General features: G+C 40.7%; 6 protein-coding genes across 6 annotated transcripts; 3 read left to right on the top strand and 3 right to left on the bottom strand. All coding sequences in view use genetic code 12, as the record gives it.

Annotated features, from left to right (window-relative positions):
- Positions 1 to 88: 88 nt before the first annotated feature.
- Positions 89 to 1,408, bottom strand: OBPA (oxysterol-binding protein related protein; the record flags this gene model as incomplete). The annotated part of the gene is made up of 1 exon (XM_036807737.1): positions 89 to 1,408. One exon carries the CDS (start codon positions 1,406 to 1,408, stop codon positions 89 to 91), a length of 1,320 nt encoding a protein of 439 aa, XP_036664544.1.
- A 356-nt stretch (positions 1,409 to 1,764) lies between these two features.
- On the top strand, positions 1,765 to 3,423 carry PAP1 (polynucleotide adenylyltransferase; the record flags this gene model as incomplete). Its single annotated transcript, XM_036807736.1, has 1 exon — positions 1,765 to 3,423. One exon carries the CDS (start codon positions 1,765 to 1,767, stop codon positions 3,421 to 3,423), a length of 1,659 nt encoding a protein of 552 aa, XP_036664543.1.
- A 28-nt stretch (positions 3,424 to 3,451) lies between these two features.
- On the bottom strand, positions 3,452 to 5,155 carry HIP1 (Hip1p; the record flags this gene model as incomplete). The annotated part of the gene is made up of 1 exon (XM_036807735.1): positions 3,452 to 5,155. One exon carries the CDS (start codon positions 5,153 to 5,155, stop codon positions 3,452 to 3,454), a length of 1,704 nt encoding a protein of 567 aa, XP_036664542.1.
- Positions 5,156 to 6,626: 1,471 nt separating this feature from the next.
- FCR3 (Fcr3p) lies at positions 6,627 to 7,733 on the top strand (the record flags this gene model as incomplete). The annotated part of the gene is made up of 1 exon (XM_036807733.1): positions 6,627 to 7,733. One exon carries the CDS (start codon positions 6,627 to 6,629, stop codon positions 7,731 to 7,733), a length of 1,107 nt encoding a protein of 368 aa, XP_036664541.1.
- A 252-nt stretch (positions 7,734 to 7,985) lies between these two features.
- On the top strand, positions 7,986 to 9,743 carry STI1 (Hsp90 cochaperone; the record flags this gene model as incomplete). The annotated part of the gene is made up of 1 exon (XM_036807732.1): positions 7,986 to 9,743. The coding sequence occupies one exon, from the start codon at positions 7,986 to 7,988 to the stop codon at positions 9,741 to 9,743; it is 1,758 nt and encodes a 585-aa protein (XP_036664540.1).
- A 626-nt stretch (positions 9,744 to 10,369) lies between these two features.
- HAL9 (Hal9p) lies at positions 10,370 to 14,026 on the bottom strand (the record flags this gene model as incomplete). Its single annotated transcript, XM_036807731.1, has 1 exon — positions 10,370 to 14,026. The coding sequence occupies one exon, from the start codon at positions 14,024 to 14,026 to the stop codon at positions 10,370 to 10,372; it is 3,657 nt and encodes a 1,218-aa protein (XP_036664539.1).
- Between the last annotated feature and the right edge of the window lie 1,053 nt (positions 14,027 to 15,079).

Genomic DNA, 15,079 nt, shown 5'->3' with positions numbered 1-15,079 from the left:
TAGCAGTCTAAAAAGTTACTTGACACCACCCAGCGATCGAAATTAGGGGCCATTTGTGACAGGCGAAGTGCACCTACAGAGACGAAAATTATCTGTGTCCTGTTGGTACTGAATGCTCCACGTATGGCGGGATATCGAACTTCTCAATGTGTTTCTGACCTGGTAGGAATGGAGCAGTAGCCAACACACTTTGGGTCAATTCCTCTGGTGAGTCGGCAAGATTGACGTGCTTATTGAAAATAACACCCAAATCCTTAGACGAATGATCTTGAGTATCGACTGGCCTAAAGTATCTTGGGCGAAACTCAACACCATCCTCCAAACGCTTTTTTGCTTTCTCACGCTGCTCATTCTCCACCTTGAACTTTTCCTCAGTAGCCGTGGAGTGATCTCTCCGTGCAAGAGCATCGGTTGTGGGTTTCCACAATCTTCTAGATTCATACTCGGATTGCTCCTCTAAGGGTCTGACTTGAGGTTTTACTTGAATGGTTTTGTGGGTGTCAATAAGCACCAGTTTCTTTCCCGTGCTCAAATCCTTGATATCGATGACATCGTTCCACTTACCGGTTAATTGAAACAACTCTTTCGAGGTACCAATTTCCTTAATGAATCCCTCGATTGCATCGTATGTTCCACTAATAAAGCCCTTGGTCTTAAATTCAATATCAGCTTCGAGTCCCAAAGCCTCGCATCTAACAATCATATGGTCGCCCAATTCAGTTTTCATCTTACCAAAAAGTATTCCCCTCACGTAAACGTTTGGTTGGCTCAATACATACTGTTCTTCATTCCAGTTTCCAAACGTGACTTGTCCTAACCCTTCCATTATTGCAGCTGAGGAGTTACCCAAAAATTTCGATTTGGGAATGACAGTTCCATCAACTCTGATCTTTTCTTTCGGAACCAAATAAAAATAAGATGATTTTGGGGGATGGTGAGAAGTTTGCTCAGACAAGTAGTAAGCATCACCTGCGTTGTATGGTAAATCCTTCCAATAACAAGAAAATGTTTCACCAAGTACCGGATTGAGAGGTTTCTTCACTGCTTTTGGCGCAATGTGCCACGAAGCGAGGTACCACTTCAAAACATTAACAAACCTTGCTACTGGCTCCTGGGTGTGGTTGGCTTCAAGCAATAGATCTGGAATCTGAAAAAAGTTCGTTATTCTTTCCAACATCGATTTCTTCTCCAAAATGAAGGTTGGAAGAGTTATTTTTGTTAAGTCCATGCCAGGTCTCAATTGTGCAATGATACCCATCAAGATTGATTGCCCCTCATTGTCCATTTCATCGATATCGTCTGTGTCACCTTCAGAGGATGCATTGGCATTGGTTGCTATAGCTTGCTTAGATTCCGCTTTCTCGTGATCGCCAAATTTAAGCTTTTCGAGTTTAGAAGTCAATCCCATCTTGTTGGCGCTGATGTTATTATGAAGAGCAGGTTGAAGTGTTGAGATTTTTGTAAAACACAGGGATTCGCAGGGAAAAAAGAAAAAGCAAACATATTTCTTCCATGAAAGTTCAAAAGTTCCTGCGCAAATATATTATAGTATACAAAATGTAGTTTGACTATCCCTTGTATTTAGCGATACGTCTGTAGAGGAATTACTACTATGCTGCTAAATACGTCGCGGCACAAAAAGGAGGGGGTTGGGGAGAAAGTGGTTTCTACATGGTGATTAGATACGACATTCTGTTCTCTCCGTCAAATTGGGTGTCGAAAATTTTTTCTGATTCAATCTTTTACCAAAAGAAAATACAACCTATGAACACACAGTCTTACGGAGTAACTCCTCCCATATCCTTATCGGATCCCACATCGAAGGAGAAAGAGCTAAATGACCTATTGATAAAGGAGTTAAAATTAAGGGGTTCATATGAAAGCGAATCTGCCACGTTAAAACGAGTTGAGGTATTAACCACACTTCAGAAGCTTACAGAACAATTTGTTTACGAAGTTTCGCTTCAAAGAAATATGTCTCAGGGTATGGCAAAGGACGCAGGCGGAAAGATATTCACTTTCGGCTCTTACAAACTAGGGGTCTATGGTCCTTCCTCCGATATAGATGCACTCGTGGTGGTGCCACGACACGTCACAAGAGATGATTTCTTCACGGTTTTCGAGAAAATTCTTAGAGGTAGACAGGAACTTGAGGAGATCAACTGTGTGAAGGAGGCATTCGTTCCCATTATCAAATTGGAATTCGCGGGCATCTCGATTGATTTACTCTTCGCCAAATTGGACATTCCTAGAGTTCCTCATGATTTGACGTTAGACGATAAGAACTTGTTGAAAAATATCGATGAAAAAGACATGCGTGCACTCAATGGTACTCGTGTCACGGATGAAATATTGAGATTAGTACCTAAACTGACCGTGTTCAAAAATGCATTGCGATTTGTAAAGATGTGGGCACAGCAGAGAGCCATATACGCCAATGTCTATGGTTTTCCTGGAGGTGTTGCTTGGGCTATGTTGGTGGCTCGTATTTGTCAGCTCTATCCGAATGCGGTTAGTGCAGTGATTCTAGAGAAATTCTTTCAAATATATTCACAATGGAGCTGGCCCCAACCTGTGCTTTTAAAGCAGATCGAAGATGGGCCATTGCAGGTAAGAGTATGGAATCCGAGGCTATATGCTATGGACAGACAGCATAGGATGCCAGTGATCACTCCAGCGTATCCCTCCATGTGTGCGACACACAATATTACTAGCTCAACGCAGAAGATAATTATGAGCGAATTTGATAGAGGTGTGGAGATCATGAATGGAGTGGTATCTGGTCAAAAGCTGTGGTCGGATTTATTAGAGAGGCATGATTTTTTCCACAAGTACAAGTTTTATTTGTGTGTCGTGGCCGCAACAAAGTCAAACACTGAGGAACACCTGAAATATAGCGGTATGGTTGAGAGTAAGCTAAGATTATTGGTTCAAAAGTTAGAGCAGGTTGAGGGAGTCGAATTGGCACATCCTTATGTCAAGTCTTTTGAAAACGGGTATCAATGTAAATCTGACGAAGAAGTTCACTCCATCGTCAATGCATACGGGACTTCACGAGGTGATGAAATTGCCACGCAACTTGTGTCTTTGAACGAACCCAAAGCGGAAGATAGTACAATAGAAGTAAATTTGACTAAACTTTACATCGGATTGAAACTAAATTTGACAAAAGATGGCGAGAAAAAGCTAGATATACAGTATCCCTGTGCAGAATTTTTTTCCATATGCAAAAATTGGTCAGAATTCGACCCCTCAATGCACTTTATTCAAATCAAAAATGTAAAGTTGTATGACTTACTGTCTGCTGTTTATATCGAAGGCGAACAGAGGCCCGTGAAAGCGGCCAAAAGAAAGCGTTCGCTATCAAAAGACGTAGGAAAGAAAAAAGCTAGAAATTTAGAATCCATCACATCTACTAGTTAAAGTTATATCAATGAAAAATTTAATCTTTTCAAAACCAGTAATTCCATATCCGTTTGTAAAGTGGCTTTTGCTTATTCAACAATCTCTTTTCCTCAAGTTCTGCACGAACCAAGTCCAAATCCACTTGTCGTCTGCCAGTATCTAGATCAATTTCGTTTAGGCTCTTGCAAATTTTCCAAGTTCTAGCGTATAGTTTGTGACCAACGTAAAAGACCAATATGACAACGGCTCCTAAATAGTTTTGGAAAAAATGCTCTGCATCTGCATTCTTGGAACCAATTGGAAACAATGCGGTCCAAAATTGTATGCCCAACACTACTAGCAAAAATCCCATTGCGTAGATGGAGCCAAAAATGCCTGTAATGGAAGTAAATGTCAACTCTTCTAAAGATCTTCCTTGTGCATGCATTGCTTGTCTGAAACGAAAATGACACAATGCAATGTTGAACCAGGAAAAGATTGTAGCAAGTCCTGCTACACTTAAAAGCCAGTCAAACACAGTTCCTTGATCCTTGTACGCCGCTAGGAAGCATAGTAAACCAAACAATGCCGAGAGGGCCAATCCTCCCAAAGGACGGCCTTTACGATCAACGTATGCTAGAATTTGGGGCGCTAGTCCTTGTAACCCCAATGATTGCACCGTACGTGAACAACCAAATACAGCTGAGTTTCCAACAGAGAGGATTGAAATCAATATACAAGCATTGAAAATTGAAGGTAATGCGTGAATGCCACCATTTTTGATGGCAATGACAAATGGTGAAGTGGAGGATGTACCGGCTCCAAGAAGATCTGGTGAGTTGTACGGTACTAATAAGCTAATCATCGTCAATGAAAGGAAATAAAACAAAATGAGTCTCCAAAACACTTGGCGAATTGCCTTTGGTAATGTTTCTCTTGGGTTTCTCGTTTCTGCGCTTGCCAATCCCACCATTTCCGACCCTGCCATTGAGTATGAAGCCGTGACAAAAGTTGTTGCAACTCCTTTAAACCCGTTAGCAAATGCACCTTTTTCAACATGCCAATTCTTGCCCCCAATGAATTCGTGTGTTGGACCACCACCACATACCAACACCACTCCCAATATAATAAACCCAACAATGGCAATTATTTTGAGAATGGTCAAGTAATATTCAGCTTCTCCATACCCTTTGACGCCAAACAAGTTAATGCCGTAAATAAAAACATAGAATATGGCAACCCAACTAGCAGGGTTTATATCATCGTTCCAATAAGTTATACACATCGCTGCAGCAACCAACTCCAACGGCATTACAAATAACCACATGATGGCATAATTCCAACCGACAGCAAACCCCCATGATGGGTCAATAAATCTTGTAGCGTAGGTGGAGAATGCACCATTGACTGGAAAAGCAACACATAGTTCACCCAAGGCATGTATGACACAAAACACCATTGTTCCCACGAGTCCCCAGGCAATAATCAAACTGGCAGGTCCACCTTTACTTAGTGAAGCTCCAGATCCAATCAACAAACCTGTTCCTATTGACCCACCAAGAGCAATCATTTGTACATGTCTATTTTGAAGGTCACGATGCAAGTCTCCTTCCTTTGTGGCATTGGCTTCTAGGTCAATAATTGAACACTTTGAAGCTAGTTCTGGTTCCTCGGCTCTTTTAAAAGAATCTTTGAACCGGCTCCATCTTGAAGGGCTGATTTCAGTTGTGCTTATCTCCCTACTTGTTGTAGACTCTTCTTTTAAACTCATATCTGGAAGAGATTAGGGATTTGAAACTGGTCAAAGTTGGTGAAAAGATACTTTATTCCAGTGTTTTAGAATCAGGAGATTTAAAAGAGAAAACTGACTCATGTCAAATCATATGGGGAAACTGCAAAAGAAAATTTTCATGCGCTAAACAGTCTTATTGTTAAAGCAATTCGAACGGCATTTTTGCAGTCAAGAAAAAAAAAAAAATTTCCTGAGTGGGTGCAGCTGCAAAAGCGGAAAATTTTATGAACGAATGAGGGAAACGAAAGCGCAGGACCAAAATGACCACTTGTAATTCAATCCTTGTGCGAATGGTAAATCTCCAGGCATGCTGACCAGTGCCGTTGTTATGAGACCGCTGAATATCATTTATTTCTAAGGAAGCTGGTGGTTCCCGGGCCGAAGACTCCTACAACGGGATTGAAAAAAAAAATTCTTTAAAATCGCCGTGTCTTTTAGTAGTCGTGTGCGACCCAATGCCAATAGATGAATCCGTAATTGAGTGGGTGGTAAGTGTAATGTCTGGCCAGGACTACTCCAGTGAAAAAATGGGAGCCCATCATGGTGAAGGAGTGCCAACATAAAAAAAGAAGAAGAAACAAATAAAAATTGATGGGGGGTACAGGGTCCTATTTATATGTTGTAGTTTTGTAAACAATACCTCGCTTATCGGCGGGTATGTCTGAAAAATGAGCCGCACCAAACGTGGTAAAGTGAGATTCGAAACTTCTGATTGCAAAAATCTACAACCACACGACATACAGCGATATTACATGATGAGGTTTAATGGATTTGGTTGGTAGTATAGGGCACAATGATGATACTTTTAGAAAAAAGAAGTGTACTTTTACCATTAACGATATTTGTTCCAAAAATTGATGCAAAAAAATGAAGTTAAAGTCATTTGTGAGTGAAGAGTTGACAGTGCTAATCTGTTTAAGGTCCATAATTTGTGAACAGCATTGGCAAATACAGTTACAACACAACGCTACACACATGGGCTTGTTGAAGAAAGATTGTGCAATGTTCACTCCAATCAAGTGCTTGTGCTTCGAAAGTTCAACACCAAAAAAATCCCAGTTGTGCTGCAAGTACAAGCAGCTGTCTACACACACTTGGTTGTGCAATTTCTGGCCCTACTCAAACCCTTCCTGATCTTCCACAGTTTATAAAACTACAAATTTAAAGTTATTTTGTTGTCGTGTTAATGGGCTAAGGAAAAGATTTTATCTTTTGTTTTTGAACATCATTCCACGACTTGCTTTTTTTTTACTGAAAGGTCACACTGCAACGACTAATTTCAAAACTCTTCTTTAGGATTCTAACAGACAATAACCCATTCATCAAGCCGCTTTTGTATCAACACCATTTCACCCATCTAAAGTTGAACTGTACACTGATACCCTTGAATACGCTAACGTTTCATTTTACAGACATACCAGCTCAAAACCACACACTTTTTCACAAGCAAATGTCATTCAACGCCCAAACTACGCCTATGTTTTGGAATAACGATCAATATCTGACACCAAATTTTCCAAGCCTGAAACAACAAGGTGATCCATGTTTAGAAGAAGCCGAGTTCGCTGAGTTAAACCAAGAAAATATTGCTTCTTTCAACCAGCAACAAAATGATCCTTGCGATACATTGCTCGGACAAACTGAGCAATTTCAATATCATCCAACAACTTTTCAACATACTAATGACAGCTTTGGGTATCAAGAGCAACCAGTGACATATCCTGTTTCAGGTTCACAGGGTGATTTTTCCTATCACAATATACCACCACAGAGTACAACCCACTCACATGATTCTCAGCAGGGCAATACAAGCTACGAGCTCAACAACTTTTCTCCACAGCAAGTGAATCCCCATCATCTTGCTTCACCGGGTACCTCAGAGACTTCTGCAAACTACGACATTGATAAGAAAGTTTTGAGCGAGCAAATCAAAGGAAACAAAAAGAAATCAAAGAGACAGTTGTTGGATGAAGAGGATGCCATATTAATTGCTAAGGATGATTCTGAGTTAACAGAGGAGGAGTTACAGTTGAAAAGGAAAGCTCAAAATAGGGCTGCACAGCGTGCATTTAGAGAGCGTAAAGAGACAAAGTTAAAAGAATTGGAAGCTAAATTATTACAAAGTGAAGAAGAGAGGCAAAAGTTGATGGAACAACTTGAAATGATTAGAAAGCAGAATTTGTCAATTACTACTGAGAATGAGATTTTAAGAACCAATGAAGGCTCGCTAATATCAAGTAAGACACCCATTAACAAGTTTCATTTCCCGCAATCACAAGATGATTTTATTGACGAAATTACGCGTGGCACGAATCATGAGGTAAAAAGAGAATCCATAAACAAAGTATACAACAATATCGAAGGAGAAAAGTTGCTAGCGCTTGGGGCCGTGTGGGATTACTTACAAATCAAAGCTGAAGAGGCAAATTTGGATTTGGCAACCATTGATGTTAATGAAGTTATGGATAAATTGAAAGGTAATGAGAAATGCCATGGTTTTGGTCCAGCATATCCCTTGAGTTTAGTTCAAGAAGCAGTGGAGGCCAGTTTTAAGTGATGTAGTGATTGGGCTGGATTGAATATTGTATTTTAGAGTAATAAAGGTGTAAATTGAGAAAATTCAATGTAGATGGGGGAAGCACCGCATGTGGAGCGGCTTCTCAAAGAATGTTCTAGCAAAAAAAAAACAACAAAAAAACACTCAGTAATTGTAAACTGTCGCAGTCTTATAAGGAGAGATTAATTTTCAAAAATACATCGCAACTCACTCACCAAGAGATAATCAAATTGCATCATCAAAGTTCCTACAATGACCACAGCCGACGAGTACAAAGCAGAGGGTAATAAATACTTTGCTGCAAAAGAGTTTGAAAAGGCAATCGAGGCATTCACAAAAGCTATCGAGGCCTCACCAGAACCGAATCATGTACTTTACTCCAACCGTTCTGGCTCTTATGCATCATTGAAAGAGTACGATCAAGCATTGAAAGACGCAGATGAGTGTGTAAAGATTAATCCATCATGGGCTAAAGGTTACAACAGAGTTGGTGGCGCTCAATTCGGTCTAGGAAACTTGGAGGATGCCCAAAAGGCGTACGAGAAATGTTTATCATTGGACCCCAGCAATGCTCAAGCTAAGGAAGGATTGAAGTCTGTTGAAAATGCTATTAAAGCACGAAACTCTAGTGGTGACATGGGACTTGGTGCTATTTTTAACGACCCTAATTTAATCACAAAATTAAGGAGCAATCCAAAAACAAGTGAGTTGATGAAGGATCCTGATTTGGTTGCAAAAGTGCAGCAGATTCAAGCTAATCCCAAGGCAAATGCAACGCAACTTTTATCTGATCCAAGATTGATGACTATAATTGCAACATTGATGGGCATTGATATGGATTTTCCATCTGATGCAGGCGATGTCCCGTCACTGAGTGAACCCAACTCTTCCAAGCAAGAAAATGAACCAAAAAAGGAAACTGAATCAAAAGAGGAATCAAAAGCAGATCAAGATAGGGACTCAAAGGAAACCAAAGTTGATGAAGAGGGGGACGTGGAGATGAAGGGCGCAGAACAAGGTGACAAGGAAGCTGCCGACAAGGCAAAAGCAGAAGGCAACACACTCTATAAACAGCGCAAGTTCGATGAAGCAATTTCGTCCTACGATAAGGCTTGGGATTTGCATAAAGATATCACCTATTTAAACAATCGCGCGGCAGCGGAATATGAAAAAGGTGATTACGACGCGGCCATTGCAACTTGTAATAAGGCTGTTGATGAAGGAAGAGATATGAGGGCTGATTACAAACTAATTGCCAAAGCTTTTGCTAGGTTGGGTAACATTTACTTGAAAAAAGATGATTTGGAGCAAGCAGTCAAGTACTTTGATAAATCATTAACTGAACACCGTACACCTGAAGTGTTGAACAAATTGAGAAGCACACAGAGGGAAATCAAGACTAGGGAAGCAGAAGCATATATCAACCCAGAGAAGGCAGAAGAAGCTCGTTTGGAAGGCAAGGAGTACTTTACCAAACAAGATTGGCCAAATGCAGTAAAAGCATATGGTGAAATGATCAAGAGGGCTCCTGAAGATCCAAGGGGTTACTCCAATAGAGCTGCAGCCTTGGTTAAACTCTTGTCTTTCCCCGATGCAATCAGAGATTGTGATGTTGCCATTGAAAAGGATCCAAATTTCATTAGGGCATACATTAGAAAAGCCAATGCCCAATTGATGATGAAGGAGTATGGTCATTGTATGGAGACACTTAATGAAGCTCGTGAAAAGGATTCCAAATTGGGAGGAAAGAATTTGCATGAAATCGATCAATTATTTGCCAGAGCCAGTACTCAGAGATTCCAAGCTATTGATGGTGAAACCCCCGAACAAACCATGGAAAGGGTTTCAAAGGACCCCGAAATTGTTCAAATTTTGCAGGATCCAGTAATGCAAGGAATCTTGGCACAAGCAAGAGATAACCCAGCTGCATTACAAGAGCACATGAAAAATCCTGAAGTTGCGAAAAAGGTTAATATGTTGATTGCAGCAGGAGTTATTCGTACTAGATAAAATGGGAGAAAATTTTGTAGATAAAGCAAGTATGGTATAAGCTTGTTACTTGATCAATGTAGAAATCTCGTGAATTTTAGAATCACAGACCATCTCTTGTGTACTGAGAATTCTTCTCGAAAGCGTGCGTCTAGACTTGGCTTCACATTTGGAATTCAAGTTTGTGCCTTGCAGTCATTTAACCATGTGACAACAATACAGAGTCGTCACTTCTCTTGCATGAATCACAAAGCATATTTAGCCATGCTTCATCGCCTATTTCTACAATTTTTGATTATTGTGTTTCTTGGTCGAATTAGTAAGCTGGTGGTAATGCTACATTGTTGGGGACAAAGCGAGATAAACCTTTTCTCAAGCTCAACTGACGGTAATAAGATTTATTTATTGAACTACTCAAGTTGGGGTGGAGAGTTTGGATAACATGATACCCCGTTATTGAATCATTTGTTCGTGGCACTTTCAAAATCCAAGAATCGTAAAAAGTCTGAGCCGAACAATACATACTAAACTCGATAACGCTTTTACGTGATACCATAGTCTTTGGTTCGTTAATTCTATGTATAAAACTGGTGACATGATTACCGCACGTAGAAGGAACGCATTCTACACACGTGCATCGAAGTACTCTATACATTCCTGGTATCCTTAAACAGTTCCTCAAACTCTTCCGTAATTGACCCACCAATGAAATCATACTCAAATTGAGCCGTAACATCCAGTTGAGGATTGCCACTTGTGGCTATATTCTCAGTGACAATAGGATGAAGTGATTCGAAGAATGCTGGTGGAGCAATCACTTGTTCAAGTGGTGGATTTTGTGGATTTGACACTGGAGGAGGGGGAGGAGGTTCAATGGACGGCTGTTGAACAAATGGTTGTTGCATTTCGACTGGGTAAACTTGTGGGATGGAGCTATGCTGGTATTGTGAAAAATGAGATGCAGTAGATGACGCATCCAGGTACCTCGGAGCGTAGTTTGCCATGTAGCCCAGTTGAGCAGGGAATTGTTGCTGAGGGTGAGGTGGCTGGTGCTGGTGGGAAGGTTGTCGATATTGATGCTGTTCTCGCAGATCTTGCATTCGGTATTGGGAAGGGACACTGGATTGCAAAGTCAGCGGGGTACATTCCACTTGATGTCGTTGATCGTTTGAATTGAATCGTTGGTGGAGATTCTGGGGTGTATGAGGATTCTGCTCAGTCATCCAGTGCTTACTAAATTGTCTTGTTCTGGGTGTATACGCTTGAGGGATTGCGTTGGAAGGTGGAACAAATTGTGACGAAGAATTAAGAGCCTGCCGCGAGGAATTTGGCATACCTGATTGTTCATCCAGAGGTTGACTCCCTTGTTCTTGAGATCTCGCCCTTGTCGAATTCAGTGGCGAGATGGCTTGTTTCAAAATATTGTCGATTTTCCTTTTGGTGGAACTGCTGTCGTTATGAGTGGCGCTATCAGTTTCGTTGCTGGTTTCACTGCTAGCACCGGTAGCTGTGTTGCTGTTCCTTATGCTGTTACTTCCTCCGCTGCCGCTGCCACTGCCGCTGCCGCTGCCACTGCCGCTGCCACTGCCACTGCCGCTGCCACTGCCACTGCCGCTACCACTGCTGTTGGCATTACTTTCGCGAGTTCTGTTAGCACTAACTCCAGTATCAACCTCACTTCGGGACGTGCTTACCCCCAAGATCTCCAGTCTTGTAACAGAATCAGCACTTGGCTCAACATCCGAAAAGTTGTAGGCACGAAACCACATTTCAAAAATTTTTGAGGTGGAGCTGCTGTTTATACCCAACTTACCCTCTGATGTGTAAAATTCGGGGAATTGTACAGGCAAATCCAAATGCTTCTGAAGAGCTTTGTTACCAGCAAACAATTTCATTCTGACTTCTTCATTCGTTATATTCATAAAGACACGTAACAAGTATCTAGTGACCAAATCAAACAAAGTTTGTCGAATGCAATTGCGTTGGATTTTGACACTTTTAGTCTTGTTTTTGTAACTAAAATATTGTAACGAAATTTCAATCATAAGTTTCAAATCCAGTTCTGCTTCGGGGGAGTTGGGATTGGCAAAGTGGGAACTCGCCAAATGACAAAAAGCAGCAAAAGGTTCGTATAGATACCAGCTGAATGATGAATATGGCATCATTCTTAAATTGAAACTCTTTACAATGTGAAGAATAGTCCTGGCACTTTCAAGGGAAATATGTCTAAACCCTTTCACTCTTTCAATTGTCAATTCATTCTCTTCTGTAGGTGGTACTTCTTGAATACCAGTTCGATTGATAGTCATCAAGTGCATATAAAAGTTCATATACATGGCGAGAAAATTTTCTTTTCCACAATCAAATGCTAATACCTGGTCCAGAGGTTTGTTCTTTGGCTTGTAAAAAAATCGAGGGTCATTGTAATAACATATCGTGATTGGGGGCTCAATAAAGTCAGCGAGATCTTGCATATCTTTGTTTATCTGATCAATGTAGGTCAAAATAGTGTCTAGCCTAGCATCTTGTGAAGGAATACCATAAATCAAGTCGTATGATTGCACTCGAATCTTTGTAAGGCGATACATGAAATAGGCCGCGCATTTATGCAACGTCTTATCCTCGCCTAGCTCACTCAACCTTGAAACGTCATTCAGCTTTTTGGCATCATCCCACAAGGTCCGCATCAGCCGGATACTGGATTGCACAATAGTGGCTGTGGATTTGTCGCCTTCAATGAGGCTAGCCAAACCATCTTCCCTCACTTGCAAAGGTTTCCCATAACGATAACAATAGGAAACCTCGTAAGTCAGACAAAACCACCATAATCTTTTGCGCATATTGCGTTCATGCCAGCTCAATCCTTCATATGACTCCATGCGATGAAACCCCAAGTCTTGTGCATACCTAACAGCTATAGTCACTGGCATAAAAATCAGCTTGACGGAGGAAATCACAGTTTGCATGTAAAGTATGAGCAATGCAAACGCTTGAACCGTTTCAACCCCTTCACTGGACAACACTAACCGATTGTAATAGAATATCGCCGAGAAGAAACATTTAGTATCGATTTCAACCAATTGCTTATCACTAAGTGATTGTAATATATGCGGCGTCGGTTTTTTTTTCATCTTGTTTACATTTCTTTCGTCCACGAGAATCGATATACAAAGTCCTATCAGAATCGTCATAATCATCAATTCTGACCATGTAAAAGACCTGAGCTTTGAATTCGGTCCTTTCGTATAAACCTTTTTGTTGTTGTTAAAGTAGCTCTCAAATAATGACTTGACATATGATGAATCACAAATATAGGATGCGATGTATATGTCATCAAAATAGGTGAGAATCTCGAGCGGGATCGATGCGTTGTTGAATGTGTTGTCTATAAGGTCCGTTCTACTACGAATAGTGGTCTTGATTGGCTGACAGATGGAGTCCATGAATGCATGAGAGAAAAAGTTGTATATCGAACCAATGTGTAGAATGTCCCTTACTTCAACTCGATTACACGGACCCAACCCTTGAAACATGGACTCCAAGGACGACTTTGAAAAAATGTCCAAAATGGAATGTGATGCAAATTTGTTACTTGTTATATGAGGTACATTTGGTTTATGATTCCCTTGGTCGGTAGATCTTGCCACATCTTCAGTTTTGACTCCGGTATCGTCTTCATCAATCTTTATAGGCGGGGATAGTGGTCGATTACCTTTTGATTGTTTTGTCCCGCGTATTTCATCAGTCAACACTCCTAGTAAATTCTCTATTTTGTCCAACTTCAAACTTAACTGCTTTATTGTTTGAGCCTTGTTCACTTTTGGCGATTTTATAGGAGCGGTTTTTGGAGGGTTTTTGGAACTGGGGTTTAACGCCCTGGCCTTGGGTTTCTTTCTGGGATCGCCAACGTAAACACAATCGCCATCGTTACTTTCTTGACAATGAAAACATGGCAAGTTCCCATCACACTTGACCTTTTTTAAACGGCAATATGTACAGGCTTTTGAAACCCGAGGTCGTTTTCGGTTCACTTCCTCCGATGACAGGTTTTGTTCCTGATTTGATGAATTTACTTGTCGTGGCGACAACGGTATGGTGGTACTATCCTGAGTGATGGTGCTGCCATTGGTGCCCGATGAAAGTAGTCGTGGCCGACGAAATAGCCCTGGCTTCGGCTGTTGATCCGTCGAGGAGCTCATCGAGGGATCTTGTTGTTGGTCTGACGAATTTGTTGTAACAGACTGCGATGCCAAACTAGACTGTTCCTGATGCAGTTGCAGATGGTTCAACAAGGGATCAGGCATTTAAAGTTTAATATGTTGTTTGGATAATAAGAAATTTTGCATATGAGGGATATCAATGTTTATATTTGGTTAGCTAGTGTCCTGTATAGCAAATCGATTTTAAAACAACAAGGGAGTGATAATGCATTCAGTGGGATAGAATGTATTTCCGTCTTTAATGTCGGCCTAAACGGATTCGCTCTCGAGTTGAATCGTTATTCCAACCAGCACAATGAAGAATGTAATTGGTAATTAGGAGATCTTTGTTGAACTATTGGACAATTTTGAAGCCACTGGAGATTGATGTTTTTTCTTTTAAGCACACTTTCCCATTCTTTTACCCTTGGTTTTATTGCTTCTATTATATTGTTGGTAAATGTACAAAGAAGGCGAATAATTGTTCTAGTACAATAATAATAATAATAATATTATTATAATTTGGGTTTTTGTACTTGTTTCTTTGATTTTAATCCGCATGCATAAATTGATTCAGTTTGCAAGCAGAATTTTGATTCCTTGTCTTATGTGCCATAATGAACACAATAAGAAATCACAGGCTTGAACAAGTTATATGAAGATGAAAAGAGGGGAAACCAAAACATTGATATCAACGAGAATGTTCCTGGTTATCTGTCGATTGCGTGACTCGAGGATAAGTTGGCGGTAAAACCGTATTCTGCACTATCGCAGGGTTCCAAAAATGTCAACTGGTAGTGGTGGCAATTTAACTTTTTTTTATGACAATAGTGAAGGTGTTCCCGGTTCACTGGTATAGACTACAATCTAATATAGTGACACCTCAGTGGCATTTTTCTAATCCAGGGAGGATTTCCCAGCACAAGCCGCTAACAACTTTTCTAAACACCGCTCGTATTTCGTTCCCTATTCGCAGAGGTTTTTCATGCAATTCTTCAAACTACTACAACGTCTGAAGGCGTTTGATTTGATATGTCATCTTGACTAAAACCGAAGAAACACAAAAAGAAAACCAAAAGAAAAAAGGGCTAAAGCTATTCGCCTCACCGTTGTGTTCTGTGCACCTTTTGTCCTTCAACCGTCCTACCCTTCGGCTTT

The sequence above is a fragment of the Candida parapsilosis genome, contig 005806, assembly GCF_000182765.1.
Source record: "Candida parapsilosis strain CDC317 annotated contig 005806".
NCBI lineage: Eukaryota > Fungi > Ascomycota > Pichiomycetes > Serinales > Debaryomycetaceae > Lodderomyces > Lodderomyces parapsilosis.
Note: the sequence above shows the minus strand (reverse complement) of the source record. Positions and strands in the feature narration are given on the sequence as shown.